The following is a 15,418-nucleotide window of genomic DNA, read 5'->3' as shown; positions in this document are numbered from 1 at the left end:
GGCAGATGACACCAGCACTTGGCAGACCAAACACCAGGTTGAGGAAGATAGAGAGTCTGGAGGGTAGGGTTTAGAAGCGTCTTCCAAAGCTGAACTTTAAAATGTCTTGGAAATATCTTGGGGGTCTCTACTATGATGTCATCTATTTTGTCACTTAGGAATCTGATGAAGATTCATGCACATTACCCACAGAATTCTATGTGATAGACCCTTCCCTGTTCCTGCTGGGTTTTCATAGGCAAGCTCACAGAGAGTTTGTCCCTCCACATAAGGTCATGACAGGGTAGCTATAGCAGCCGAGCGCCTGGGTCAGAACCTGAGCTCCATCACACACTAGCTGTCTAACCTTGAGCAAGCTGCTTCACTCTCTGGGCCTCAGTTTTCTCACCAGTAAAGAGAGTGCAATAATAGAACCTATCTCCTAGGGTTATAGTGACATTAAAAGGGCTGATTTGGCAAAGAGCTTAGAAGACAGCCCCACAGAAAGTAGATTAGCTTTTACCTGTTGTGTAAGTTATTCCCTCATCTTTCTCCATCTGTGGCCAATGAAGTATTTGAAGTCAAGGAATCCATTTTCTTTATTTTTGCACCATGCATTACAGTGTCTACTATTTGGTCAGTTCTCAGTAAATGTTTGTAGAGTGAATTGATGTTAAGTATTATATATGTTTTATATATTATATGTACTAGACATTATATGTCTTATATTGTGTAAGTAACGTATATACATACAATATACTTCATGTTGTATACCATATGCTATGTAATAGATTATATATATGTGCCATAGGTATGGTATGGTACTTAAATATAGGCGGTTAATTATTTAATAGTAGGATTTCTGAAAAAGAATCTAAATCTTCATGTGGGCTCAATATTGTACTGGTTAAAGCCAGCCAGTTCTCTGATATGGCTGAGTAATTAATCAGTTATTTTAGAAATAACTTGGTTTTATAGACGGGAAAAGAAAATGAGAATTTGGGTAGATATTTGTTGTTGAATTTTATTTTTTTCCCTATATATAAAAATTATTCAGGAGTCATCTTATGTTGTGCACAGATTTCTCCTCCTTAAATTAAGATGTTAACATCTGATACAGTTGTGGGTGGAACCGTGTGCAGAAATCCTTTGCATTTCTTTCCCGTGTTTCATGTGCCACGTAAAATCGGTCTTAAGTTTAAAACTAAGTTGCTCGGTAACGAGACTCCCATTTTCTCCTGATTTCTGTTTTGTAATTATATTGTATTTATGTTTTCAAGCATATTCCATGTTGTGTCTTAATTTTGATTTTTATTTATTATGTTCTTTTAATAGTGACTGTACTTGCATGTTAATTTCCATTGATTTTTCTTTTGAGCATGACTTATGTTTTATTTTGTGTTTCTTTTAGGTTTTGTTTTGTTTCATAAGATCCCACTGGATGGGTAGCTGAAATAAAGGAAAAGACAGAGAAAGGGGCTGTGGTGCTTGTTGGTTGATGCTGCCTTGTAAGCTGGACTCTTGGGGCTGGCATTGGCTTCTCCCGGGAAGTGCCACTGATCTGGGGTTTTCTGGTAGATGTGGGTGGTGTTTGCAGGAGATACTGCACGAAGCCTGCAGGTGCTGTGAGCTGTGAATGGGGGACACCAATGCAGAGACAGCTCACAGGCAGCTAAGAAAGTCAAGATAACATCTTAAATTAATGCTTCTCTTTTGTTCTCACAATCGTTCAAATACAAAATGGAAGTGAAATGCCATTGGATTGTGCTTCTCTTTGGAAAGGTGTGCTGTTTGACCATACTGGAAATGTATTGATTTTCAATGTTTCTGTTTATTAAAGGTGAACTGTAAAGTTTAAAAAAATCTAAATTTAGGGACAGGTGTAAGTACACACTAAACAGTCTAATCTCCATTTAACATGAATTTTAGCATTGTTTTCTGCTGTTGTTTAATCAGTATTGAATTCAAAAAGTTTCACTTTCCCACCTAGAATGCAGTGACTAAAAGAGTTAAGGGCATATCCACCATCGCTGTGGGGACTTGGGGGTATCCCTGAGAGGTTCTTTCCTTCACTGGTCATGAAGGTCCAGAGCCAGCCGGAGCCACGCAGTCAACAGTAACGATTTCCTTAAAGTTTATCACCAGGCAAAAAAAAAAAAAAAAAGAAAAGAAAAAGCTATTTGGTCAGGGGCTGTGGATTTCAGTTAGTCATAGTCAGTTCCAGAAAAAGAGTGAGATATATGCATATGGTGCATATGTCCTTTTATTTGACCTCTGTGATCCACCTGCTTTTTAGAAGTTTGCCGAGTAAGAAGGCCGCAGCATCTCATGCTGTTCCCATGACAGAAGTGCAGCTTTTCTACTCTGAAAAGGCCTGTGAGCAGAATGGCTGGCCTGCTGTGAGCAGGAGACTATATTCTAAGAAGCCTAGTCCCCCTACAACGTACTACACTCTGCTGGGTTTTCCTGGGCTGGACGGTTCTTCCTGACCCCAGCAGCACAGAGGTGGCAGGTCGCTAATGAATATGTGCTTTATAATGTCCAGCTTCAATGCTGCAAGGGCAGCCTTAGAGCTACAGAATCCTGCATCTCTGCCTTAGTCTTATGTGGACAACTGTCTCACACACTTGGCCTTCACGGTGGCCTTTGTACGCTTTGCTTAGTGTGCAGCAGGCAGGATCCCTGTCCTGAAGTGAGGTTTGGCTGCCCCTGCCCCGCTTCACACCTTTCTTGTTAGGGGAACTTCAGAGCCAGGCCTGGAGCATTTTGTTTGAAAACACAATTGGCTCTGACTGTGAGCGTCTGCATATAGATGCCACAGCTGAACTGGAAACTTACTGACGTTTTCAAAAAGCCTTTTTTGGAGGGGAGATGGTTACTAAAGTTTTGCAGTTCAGCTTTAAGGTTTTATAGTTTTTTTAACTAGTCCAACATGTTTGGAAACATTGTTTTGAATCCTGTGTAACCAAGGCATTAATCTCAATAAACCAGGATCCATTTAGGCACCGCTTGATATAAAAAGGTTATGCGTGATGAATATTTTATACTCTATCTTTTACATTAGCCACTAAGTATGTTATTGCTTGATGCAGACATTTCACGGAGTCCTATGGATTACAGCATTTGACTTGGCTATTCTATACCCACTCCTGAAAGAAGGGCGGTTTCTCCAAAGCATAAACAGGCTGCTGTTCTCAGAAGCTGTCTTTCCAAGAAGATATTTGAGTGTGAGGGCAGCTGACCCTGTGTATGGGGAGGTCTCAATATTCTCTGAATTCTCATTTTCTTGCTCACTGTTGAATGACTGTTCCTGTCACTACTTAGATTTTGATCTTTCCCCAAAGTGTTGATTTACAAAAAGGCCAGCTAATTGTAGAAATCCTGCCCCCTGAAAGAAAAATGAAATTCAAACTGAGAGCCAAGCAGAGGCTGTCAGGACGGCAAGGGTTCTTAAATATCGGCCATTTGGTCCAATTTTTTTTAAAGCTTTTATGTTATTCCGTGGAGCTATAAAAAGGCAGTGAACAGTTTAAGGACTATTTTAGAAGTATCCCAGACCCTAAAAAAAAAAAAAAAAAAAAAAATATTTGCCCTCAGCAGCTAAAAGAATTGCAGGGTAGATTTTTGTTTTAAAATGGAGAAAAGTGGACAGATAAGGCAATTGAATCTATCAACAAGCAGTTGACATCTCCTAGGGAACGATGAAACCATCAGGCTATTGGAAAATGGTTTCGTATGGTCTTGTGTTCTTTTCATTTTTTTTTAATCCCTGAAGACCTCAATCAGCAACCCAGCTTCTCATTTCTGTACTCCAGACCACCTCTGTCATCCTTTGCTTTTGATGTCCCCTATAAGGAATCTTTTTCGAGCTTCCTAAAGGCACGTATTGTGCATTTTTTCAGCATCACAGAAGGAAAGGCGGCAGTTTTGCTGAAATCAAGTCTGTCACCCTCCAACAAGGCTGTGGCATTTCAGTTCGAGGCAGGTACCCTAAATGAACAACGTGAGCCGGATAAGTGAACACCCTCCGCTCCAGTGGGGCAGCTGGCACCTAGACCCAGCCAACTCGTGCCTCCCAAGGATAGGCCCAAATTTCCAAACCTTCTGACTCTTTAAGAGAAACTTGAAACCTGGACATTTTATCTGAAATGTCCCTATTTTTAAAAAGTTGGCTCAGTTATTTTTAAAACATTATGTAGGCCAACAAAACATGTCTGTGGGCTGCCAGTTTGTTACTTTGGTCTTAAAGCAAGATCATTGTTCTCTTAACGTATCCCACTATCTTGCCTTTGCTAACACACTTCCTGGCACCGCCGTCGAGCGCTTTAGTACCCTTGAGTTTAGCAACCCGGGGATCTGCAGCATGTCACTTAATTTGGGGCTGTCTTATAGCTTCGCTAGCTGGGACCTTGGCTCTCTCACCCTGCCTGGAACTCTCTTGTAGCAATGCTTTCCCCCAATCCCCCAGTGGGCTCCACTTCCACGTGGCCAGAAGCACCTAGTGAGTCCTACTTCCTGTTTTGTCTGACACGACTTTCTTTTCACCGGTGTTCATGTCGCTTGGCCCTCTCAGGGGCAGCCAGGTTCAGATGGGAAAGCACATGGCCCCATTTCATAGATGTCCTTAACATACCGATAGGGCCATTGGTAAAAGAAAAACAGGTGTGTCATCTTCAAGAGGCGTGGTTCAGGTCCTGTATCTTGAATCAGGTCCCACTGAGACCCTCCGAGGCAACTGAGAAAGATGAAGAAACTCCCGCTGTCATCATGTGATACATCAGTCTGAGGCCAAAGGAGGTCCATCTCTCAACAGGCGAAGTGAATCCCCGCATACTTTAGAGACAGTCGGATTCAAGGATTTTCCCTCCTGGTCTCCAGCAGGGACTGGTTTCATTTTGACCCACGGAGTCTTCTTTCCAAGAGTAAGGAGCAGAGATGAGACGTGAACAAACCCAGCTCCAAGCCCGCAATGCAGAACCCAGAGCTTTGCTTTTAGCTCCAAGTCCTTCAGGTAATCCTGAATCACACCCAGAGTGGTTGAGGCTTGCAGCTCCCCCCTCAGACAGAGCAGAGGCCATCAGGATTCAGCAGCTGTAGGAGTAAACAGCTCAAGGAGTACAGGCAGGAATTCAGGTCACTGCCAGGAGTGAGGGCCAGCATGATGGAGGCGCTACTGCTTTTCCTCTCCTCTTTATTTTTTTCTTGATTGTCTTAAAAACCTTGGCTCTTTTCTCTCTCTCTAACACTCCAAATTGACTCCATGACAAACTGAGAGTTTATTTTTATTTGCTTTATTGGTTGCTTTGCACACACCAATTTTTTTTTTTTTTTTTTTTCCCATTGCAAAATAGAATCAAAGCAGTAACCGGGGCTGATACTAACTCTTCTCTCCCTCCACCGGAGAGTGGATGATTTCCGCTTTCACCTGCTCTATTGTTTTCTGTCTAGAACTCCTCCCTTTGTTTTCATCTAATTTCCTCCCACTACAATAGAAGCTCATTTCATCTTCTTTTGTCCAGACTCTAGGTAACAGACAGATTCCATAAAATCCAGGGTCTTCACAGGGTGGCTGCATGCAGCCACGTGTGCTGTGCCATTCCTGTGTGGTCAAGGTCGGCGAACCCCTTGGGGTTCTGCCACTCAGCAGACTGGACTCCCAGGAAACTAGGACAGAGGTAGCCATTCTATTAAGTGTGTTCTGTTGTGTTCACACACCTACAGCACCTGCAAACCATGTCAGGTTTATTCAAGGGCACCTGGGAAGGTTAAGGACCCCGCTGGACAGGGCAAGGATGTAATTTTCTGCAGGGTGCTGCCAGGCTGAGTTAAGTTAACAGAGTTCCCAATCCAGAAAGTGACATGAAAACGGTTGTTACAGAAGGCAGTTTTCATCTCAAGTTAGCCCATTTCCTTGTTTTGGTCTTCAGGAACAAAGGGACCTTCCAGCCATCTGATTTTGACAGAGAAATCACCCTGAGTTTAATTCAGGCTAATGTGGCTTGGAGCCTTGGGCTGGTCCTTAGTGAGCACCCAAGATGGGTTGACATTGGCTATGTCAGGAGTCTTAGTTTTCACAGAAAAATAAGTGTGTGAAAGGCAAAGAAAAGAACAGAGATTTTCACCACCTTTATTTTAAGACAGTCTATTTATGAATGGAGCTTCTGTAAACAAATATAAAATAGCAAGAGATTCTATTCACAGTGTATACATATGTCAAATCATCACACTGTACACTTTCAATATCTTACAGTTTTCTTTGTTGATTATACCTCAGTGAAGCTGAAAAGACAAAAAGGAAAAAAATAGCAAGAGACTCCAGAGAACGACAAATCCTCATGTCGTGTTTAGATCCATTTGCTGTAATCCATATAGGCAGCTTGTGAACCATTCTCATGCCCTGTTTTCTTCCCCATAATGTTCCAGGTCTTAAAGTCATTTTTTTCATGTTTCCTGTAAATAATGGATAATCATTTTTATTTTATTTTTAAGTGCTGTTTTAACAATGTGGATAGACCATAAATGTACTTGCTGAATTCATTCATTTTTTTTTAACCAATAAAATTTTATAATTTATCTCCATGTGTCTTGCATTCTCTGTAGGGACTTGTATGTTTCCCCCCTTCTTCAAGTACATACCATCACCCCGTGTGTCGTTGGTGGTGTCCAAGACTAAAGGTGTTAGAAGCAAGTGTGAGAAATGTCACTGGGAGTTTGGGGGGAGTCCCAAATCCACTGTAGATTCTGAAATAAATCTCTTCTAAAAATACGACCTTTAAGATTTTCATCAATGTGAGTAATACATTTATGGTTTACTGATTCCTGCATCAGATCTATTTTCATTGGCTAAAAGGCAATCCTGAAAAACAACAGAAAAGTTTAAGGGAATTAAAAAAATAAAACTTACATCCAGTGAGAAATTCTTCGGTATTTTCAAAACTTGGAATGACTCGGCTTCCTGAAGGAGGTATACTTGGTGCTCTGCCCCTCCATTCTAAGTAACTTTGTGGTCAAATGGACATGATGACCTGTGCTTCATGGGAGGGGGAGAGAGAGGAAGACACGTGGGCACGGAGATAAGGTACCATCTTGAACCTTGACTGTTAACCTGGTGCCCGTACTTCACACTCCTTTGGTCTCCATTTCCTGCCTGGCCACACTGTCTCTTCCTCGTTTTCCCCTTTTCGGATAGGAGCTAAAAGCAAGGTTCCCAGCTCTGATTCATTTGAGACTGCTTTCACCTTCTCGTAACCTTGCAAAGGTTTTTGCTCCAAATCGAAGACTTAGGGATTAGAAAAACGTGACCTGATGTTCTACTGAGCCAAGTAGGCTGACTGTCTTCAAAGAGCCTGGTTAGTGCTGGTGACTTGTGCTTTCTCTAAAGGCCCTTTTAAATTTCCTGAGCTGAGAACAGGTTTTTTTGGCCATTGGAAAGTTGTATGGTAATTTGAGGTGGTAGGCATTGGATCCCAGCTTTGCTCACAAACTGAATGACCTTGGGAAAGCTATTTCATGACTCCATTCCTCAGATGAGGATGATAGTAGTAGTGCCTCCTCACTGGGTTCCTATGAGAGTTGAATGAGGTGGTGCACGTGGGGGGGCACTTGGTATCACTAATAAAAATACTCGGAAGGACGTGGGTTTGCACTGCGCCTGGGTGTGCCTCCGTAAATGCCCTGGCATCACAGACTCATTTGCCCGTATTGGTCACACGGCGATTGCGTGGGTACAAATAACGGAGTCTAAGTGAAGGGGAACTTCCCTCCCTGGGTCATTCTGGATGTGATCCAAGCAGTGAAGACCACTTTGGAACGTTCTCAGGAGATATCCTAATTCTGTTCCTAGATTCCCTCCAGGTGATTCTTGCACATTGTTCATAACCAGATTTGGTTTTGATAAAAGAGGAGGACGTGGTCTGTTCCGGCCTATATTATGATTATTCAGTGAGTTCAAATGATGCTCTGTAGTTTGAGGATTCTGGAAGAAAAGCATTGAAGGTCATATCCCAAATATGGTCTTCCTCTTCTGTTCTCATTTCATTAATTCAGAATTTTTAATCATTTGGATGGGGGTCTCCATTAACTGACTTTTGAATTATCCATTTGAAAATCTTTGCCTAAGAATAAAAATAACAAACAAATTGGCTGAGAGATTGTTGGAAAGGAAAGACTTGCTTCAAGTTCCCTTAGAAACAAGTATTTACAGGCAGTGGGTTACAAATAACTTTTCTGCTTCCTGAGGTAGTTTTTCGTGATAGCTCTAGCAGGTAACACGTGATTGGTCACGTTTGAAATAATAAAATTTCATTTATTTAGGAAACATTTGGTAATTTGGGCTTTTTTCTTGTTAAATCATTTTAAGTAAGTGGCACTGAAGTTTTTACCAGCACCTAATTTAAGGTACTTTTACTGTTGTTACCACCTTTTCTAGCACATTTTAAAGCAATATTTACCATAGGATCTAAAAGGTAGCCATAGTTAATAGATGTTGATTTCCAACTGTGTGCCAAGCCCTGTTTTAAGTGCTTCACGGTTCTCCCAACAACCCTATGAGGCAGAAGCTAATATTGCTCCTATTTGAAAGGTTAGGAAACTGAGGAACCGAATGACTGAGGGGCTTGCCCCAGGTTACCTAGCTAACAAGTGGTAACACCAGGATTTGAATTCAGGTAGGCTGGCTCTGAGAGCCGGTGCTTGAAACACCTAGCAGGCATGGGGGGGACCCTTGAGCAGGGCCAGGACTGGGGTGAGGCCAGAGCGGTGGCTACGGCACCCTCAGGATGATGCAAATGCCCAGTGGTCACTCCTACCAGCACTAGCAGTTGAGCAGAGATTATTGTCAAGATGCAGGATTGGGGCTTCCCTGGTGGCACAGTGGATAAGAATCCGCCTGCCAATGCAGGGGACACGGGTTCGAGCCCTGGTCTGGGAAGATCCCACAGGCCGTGGAGCAACTAAGCCCATGTGCCACAACTGCTGAGCCTGCGCTCTAGAGCCCATGAGCCACAACTACTGAGGCTGCCCACCACAACTACTGAAGCCTGCACGCCTAGAGCCCGTGCTCCGCAACAAGAGAAGCCACTGCAATGAGAAGCCCGCGCACCGCCACGAAGAGTAGCCCTCGCTCGCTGCAACTAGAGAAAGCCCACGCACAGCAAGGAAGACCCAACACAGCCAAAAATAAATAAATGAATACATAAATTTATATTAAAAAAAGATGCAGGATTGTAAGGCTAATTGAAGTCACTGGAGAGGCTCTTCTATCCCAGTAAACACCTCCCCATTACCCCCAGTAATTCGTGCCTCTCACAAAGCCCTTGCCAATCTTGACTCGCCAGTCTGTGGCACCACAGTGAACTTGGCGCGTGCTTTCTAAATTTTACCTTATGAAACAGAGAAGTTGCATCCAGTATGTGTTTGTTGCTAATTAGCTAATGAAAACCCTGAGCATGTTTGCTTTGTCCGTTGTACCTGAAGAAGGATTTGCTGGTTTTCATGGTTGTAAAGCGAATTTTCTCTTCTGTCTTGAGCTGGAGTACGTCTCATTCAAAAGGAGCAATCACTGCTCTTCAGTGAGTGTATGTGATGGCAGGGAAACCACCTTGGGGAGGGTGTGGGTCTGGGACGTGGTGGGAAGCTTCGCTTGAGGACACATCCTGCCACCTCCTTGGAGGGGATCTGCACTTTGGAACAAGGTGTTGGGAGATGCCTGAGCGGCTCCTTGCCTCGGAAACACAACGAGACAGGCCAGCATCTGAGCAGTGTGGTCACATCGTCGCTCCTGTCCCCTCATGTCTTGTCTGCAGCCAGTGACTGAGAGAGACTGCCAAGGGCACATGCTAATTTTCCAGTCATTTGGTCAAGTCACATCTCACATACCGCAAGACCCCGGTGCCTGTGTTTACTGAATTAAAATTTCTACTCAGCCATAAACTAATGAACAGACAGTTCTCTCTCTCTCTCTTCTTTTAAAAATTTTATTGTATTCTCAAGGAGGAAAGGCAAAGCCTCTTTTGTGTTGATTTGCCACCCTTCCATCCCTTTCTACTAATTCTCATCAGACAGTAATTAGTCATGCTGAATCGCTAAATGAAACTGTAGATGAGATTGCTTTAAGAATTGGCATTCAGCTTCAGATAAGTTCATGCAATTTCACTGAAGACCCTTGAGCCGGGTGGGAAGTATAGAGGCGCCAGCACTGTTTGGCCTTTTGGGGGAGTTCTAGGTTTTTAACATGAACTAAGACAGTCTGTTAGGGTGCTTCAGGCTTTTCAGAGATTACTCCCTGGACAAAGTTTTCTCTCTGCATTTACCCAGGCACCTGGATTTGGGGGAGGCCAGCTACCTCTCCATGGCCCTCCTGCTCTAAATACTGTTGAGTTGAATGCCGATGGGCTCCTCTGTCCCTTCAACCCTAGAGGTGGGAAAAGCTTCCCACTATGGTCCGTCTCCATGCCTCACTGCCTCTTGTGTGTCCCTTTAACCTGCCCGTATGTCTCTACATCATCCCATGAATTCTTTCTCCTTGACACGACTCCAACTGAGACATAAGTATACTAAATTCTTTAATACATTATCTTGTTTTATCTTAGATCAAGTCTATTCAAAATTCAATAAGTATTAATTGTTAATTATAGGTCAGACATGAGCCAGGCATTGGGGGGATTACCACAGTTATCAAAACAGACACCATCTTTGACCTCCTGGGCTACGGTTATACAGTTACAGTGTCTGTAATGTTGGCACTGTTATCATGCGTACTTTACACACGAGGAAAAAAAGGCTTGGAAAGTTAAGTAACTTGTGCAAGGTCACACAAATAAGATCTCTCTGCCTAGGAAATCCATGCTTTTGGCCCTGACTCTGTAAGGACAGTGCTTTTTTTGTCTCTTGTGGGAGCCTCGGCTGCCTGCTCCGAGATAGTCATCAGACCTCTGCGCTTCACCTTGGTGGCTCTAATTCTTTCTGACCCAGTGTAAACTGGTGAAAGCTATCCCAGGCCTTGGTACCTTGGTACCTATTTTCTCTTTTCCTTTTATTATTTTTCCCCTCTACTTTTCCTCTGGTTCCCTTTCCACCCAACACAAACACACACAAATATGCTTTATCCTTTCTTTAATTTTCACAATTAAACTTTAAATTTACAATTGGTTGGGTGGAATATGTTCATTGAAGTGGGATGGTGTGTGTGTCTGAATGAGAGAGAGAGAGAGAAAGCAAGAGAGAGATACCATCAAGGAAAGACTCAATTCACACACACACACACATACACACACATACACATATATACACATACACTTGTGGAATAGGAATATTGCATATGTTAAGCCTTGTTTGAATAAATGGGAAGTTAATCCCAGTACCTATACCATTTTTACCATTATCCCCTCCCCATTAATGCTCACTTGGCGTTAATGCTCCTTTAAAGAAAGACTTTCCATATTGTATTTTTTGCTTTTTGTTTTTACTCCCTTATAAATAGCAAAAAGTTTTGCTGAGAAAAAGTTATTACAAATCCCAAAAGGTTGGTGTTCCATTCTGAGCTCCAAGATAGAAGGATTGAGTGGATTTCAAACTTGGCAAAATTTCTGACTTGGCAAATGCTTCCATCCTTATTTATGACAGCTTGGAGACTTCCATTTTCCAGGGCTTATAAACGATGCTGCTGATTTTGTCTCCCTTTTCTGTTTTGCTGTGAATTATGAAGTAACCAGCCTGAAGCCTTCCTTTTAACATTAACCCTCTTAGCACCATAAGTGTGTGTGTGTGTGTGTGTGTGTGTGTGTGTGTGTGTCTTACTGTGTTCTTTCTTTTCTTGGTTGTAAGGCACATTTTGCATTTTCACACAGGCAGTGAACTTCCCTTTTTCTGCCTTTCCACAAAACGACAGTCGGAAAGGTTGAGGTCTGGGGTGTGGACAGCAATTTTCTAAAGGACTGTACATCTCGTCCCCAAATGGCAATTTAACAGCTGGGACTCTAGAGCAAGACAGGTAATCTGGAAAGTCTCAGGAAGTTTTTCCCAGAGGTGTGAACTCATCTTTTGGGGATCTCCCTGCCCATTTTCTCAGTAGAAAAGTGTCAAAACGGAGGAACTACTGAGAAGCTGTCTCCTCCTCCTTTTTCTTTTTCTCTCGACTCCATACCCAGTTCCTTGAAGCCCACTCATCTTAAGCTCATTTTGTAAGTACTTCCTTCTTTGGATTCCTGTTACCTCACAGAACTCGGGAGCCTCTTATTATTAGGTAGAGCTGACAGATTTTTCGGAATACAGGCAGGAGGAATTTTCAAATGCAGAATGTGTCCTTAGAGAAGCGGGCGCCAAGAGGGGATTAAAGCTGCAAGGATTTTTAATCAGGAGAAACTCTTGCGTGAGAAAATGGAGAAGGAACTGGAGAAGACAGCGGAGCATCAGAGTGCAGTGCAAGCATGGCCACGGGGGACGGGGGGAGAGAAGAAAGGCTGGGTCAAGCATCCCAGACTGCCATTCAATCTGAGGAAGTGTGGGCAGAGCTATTAGGGGTAGATCTGGGTGATTTGGGGCTTCTGGGAGTCTGTGAGCCAGAGTGGGCCATCAGAGGTGTCCCTGGTCTCCTGGGATGCGTCTGCCTTAGAATTTCTGACCACACTCAGTCATTGGTGCTGGAGCAGCCCGTGGGGGCACGGACTCTGTGCAAATGAGGGGGTGGATTTCAGAGCACAGATGGATTTCAGGGTGTGGCTTGATCAATCATGCTCCCTGAAGTTGAGGGTCCACAGAGTGCTCTCATACAATAGGACCAGTATTATCTGACCTCCACTTAAGCAATGTACTGGATAATTTCTGCTCCCCCCCTCTCTGTAAATCATACTGCCCATCTGACAGTGCCCTGAACACTCCTGCTTGGACCGTTGGGTTCCAGTATTCAAGGGAACCGTTACTTCCTTAAATGACCTCCTACCAGTTATACTGGTTTAAAGGGCTTCAGCTATAATCAGTTTTTTGTTTTTTTTTTTAAAGAAGTACACAGACTGGGCAAGTCAACATTTTGAAATTTTTGAAAAGTTTAAAATGCAGCCATCCTTTTATTTATGGCAACATGAAACTAAGACCTGCTTTTGTTTTTCTCGTCTATCTCCCCAAACCACCAGTGATTCGATTTCATTTCAATTTGTGTTCCCTGTCAAACACATGTTCTGTTGTGGCAGCTCTCCTCATCGATTCAGCTTCTTTCGGAAGAGTGTTTATGGAAGTGTACATCAGTACCTTGCCAGGCATGAGGAAAGAGCTGGAGAGGAAAAGACAGAGGCGTCCTCTTACACAATTCTTCACCCCTGCTCCCCGGCAGCCTGGAGTTGAATCATTTTCAAGAAAAACCCTTATTCGGATTCAGCAGACTTTACTGAGTGCTTTCTATGGGGCTGCACCATAGGTTGCCAACTCCACTGACTCCGGAGACCAGAAGGGTCATGGGAATGAGTAGGTGGGCCAGCGGGGATTGGCCCCGTGCATGGGCACAGCTGCCCTCCGCCCCAGCCAATGTTGCTGTGCAGCAATGCAGGCTCAGGGTAGCCAGATCTTCTGATTTTTCGAGGCAAGGGGAGATCTGGGGTTTTGTGTGAAATCTCCCAGTTTTTAAATGTTGGCAAGGCCCTTCACATTTTTTACAGTCTCCGCGAGCCAAACAAAACACGTCTTTTTGCCAGATTTTGCCTCTTGTGACCCTTGTACTGGATGTTCAGCGTGCTGCCTTTAGGGTACGTTCCTCCATAATGGCCTAGAGCAGACACTGGTCTTTTGGTCGAGCTTCCTGGAGGCTGACTCTGCCCTGAGGATGCCCTTGGGAGTGACGGGTGAAGGGGGTGTCCCAGGGATGCCTGGGGGAGGAGTGGGGAAGGCAGGACAGGGCAGGGGCCTCACAGGAGAATGGTTTCAGACAAAGCCCGGTGGAGGGGGAAACCCTGAGTGTAAGTTGCCCCCCAGAGATTTGGTACTTGGGTTTTCGTATTCGTGTACCCACAGATCATTGGCTGAGGGTCCCAACAGGCAAAAGTGGGCTCCAGTAGCTCATGGGCAGTCCTCCAGCAAAGAGATGCAGGCGCTGGCTGCTGCCCGGGCTGGGCGCACAAGAGCAGGGGCCCCAGGGGCCCCAGCACATCCCACCACCGAGAGCTGTGACCTTGCCAAGCCCATAGGTAATAAGAATCTCAGGTCAAGTCAGAATTTGAACCTCGATCTTCTGACACCAGTCCAGTCCCCGGCCTATTGACACTTTTTCCAGAAAGAGATCAGGGTGCAGAGTTTGGATTATCTTAGATCCTGACTACTCGGTGTGTTGACTCCAGACTCCTAGCTGGTCTCATCCTCTTGGGTTGCCTGGAGGGAGGACAGCGTGACTCTTTGGAGAAGGCGTGGGGCAGGTCGATAGAAACTAGGAAGGTGCTGTAAACCAGCAAACTTCCTAGTCAGAATTGAGAGGGCTCCTGCGAGCCGGAAGCTTGGAGCTCCCAGCTCCAAGTTTTCCTCACTGAGTTTGGTGGTTCATATCTGAGATGCGGACAGTGTTTGGGGTGCTCTGTACTCCAGTGCTGAGCTCTGGGCTTACAAGACACATCTTGCCTGATTCAAACCTAGAGTGTCCTATTTCCTTTGGAGAGCTGAAAATTCTTCATGTGTTTAATTTAAAGATATACCCTCTAAACTCCAACCAGTTCGCCTTGCAGGGAATCCATTGGAGGCAGGCAAAAAGGTAGAAGCTACAGCACCATCTGCTAACCAGACATCTCTGGAGTGTGAGGGACCCAGAGGCAAAAAAATCAGATTTTTTTTTTTTTTTTTGCGGTACGCGGGCCTCTCACTGTAGTGGCCTCTCCCATTGCGGAGCACAGGCTCCGGACGCGCAGGCTCAGCGGCCACGGCTCACGGGACCAGCCGCTCCGCGGCATGTGGGATCTTCCCGGACCGGGGCACGAACCCATGTCCCCTGCATCGGCAGGCGGACTCTCAACAACTGCGCCACCAGGGAAGCCCCAGATTTTATTTTTTTTTAACTGAATTCACCACGTTGGCCCCTGCAGCCCTTGCCCTGTGTCCTCTGCTGTGGTTAACGGCTCACTCCTCCCTCCAAACCTCCGGGTGAGCCAGGACGGCTTCCTCGCCCTCACCTCTTGAAGGCCGTCCTGAAGTCAAGTCAGGTCTTGCTCCCCAATCTTTCACACCTGCCCTGTGTTTCCCACTCCCATCCCCCCTGCCTTCCCTCAGGCCCTTCATATTTGAGAGGAGCAAACGGGTGTTCTTGTCCCCTTGCTTCTATCCCCAAGTCTGAAATTTTCCTCCCAAGATACAGACTTGCGTTGGTTGGGCCTGTACTCATATACCTCTGGCAACTGACACAGCTAAGCGGATCATGTCCAAGCTCCTCAAAAGGGCATTTTCCGTCCAGCCTGTCTTTGTAGCCACGTCA

The 15,418-nt window shown here is 44.6% G+C and overlaps 1 protein-coding gene across 4 annotated transcripts in view; it reads left to right on the top strand.

Annotated features, from left to right (window-relative positions):
• NTRK2 (neurotrophic receptor tyrosine kinase 2) overlaps positions 1-15,418 on the top strand; it is a 383,599-nt gene that overhangs the window by 152,699 nt on the left and 215,482 nt on the right. For 2 of the 4 annotated variants that reach the window (XM_027094183.1, XM_027094182.1), the window contains exon 14: positions 1,391-6,558. The exons of the other annotated variants lie outside the window; for them this stretch is intronic. In XM_027094183.1, coding sequence (XP_026949984.1) covers positions 1,391-1,428 — 38 coding nt within the window. In that variant the 3' untranslated portion in view covers positions 1,429-6,558. Of the gene's footprint in view, positions 1-1,390; positions 6,559-15,418 lie in introns of those variants that run through there. 4 annotated transcript variants of the gene reach the window in all.

The sequence above is a fragment of the Aethalodelphis obliquidens genome, unplaced genomic scaffold, assembly GCF_003676395.1.
Source record: "Aethalodelphis obliquidens isolate GAN/ISIS:26980383/991018 unplaced genomic scaffold, ASM367639v1 scaffold88, whole genome shotgun sequence".
Classification (NCBI taxonomy): Eukaryota; Metazoa; Chordata; class Mammalia; order Artiodactyla; family Delphinidae; genus Aethalodelphis; species Aethalodelphis obliquidens.
Note: the sequence above shows the minus strand (reverse complement) of the source record. Positions and strands in the feature narration are given on the sequence as shown.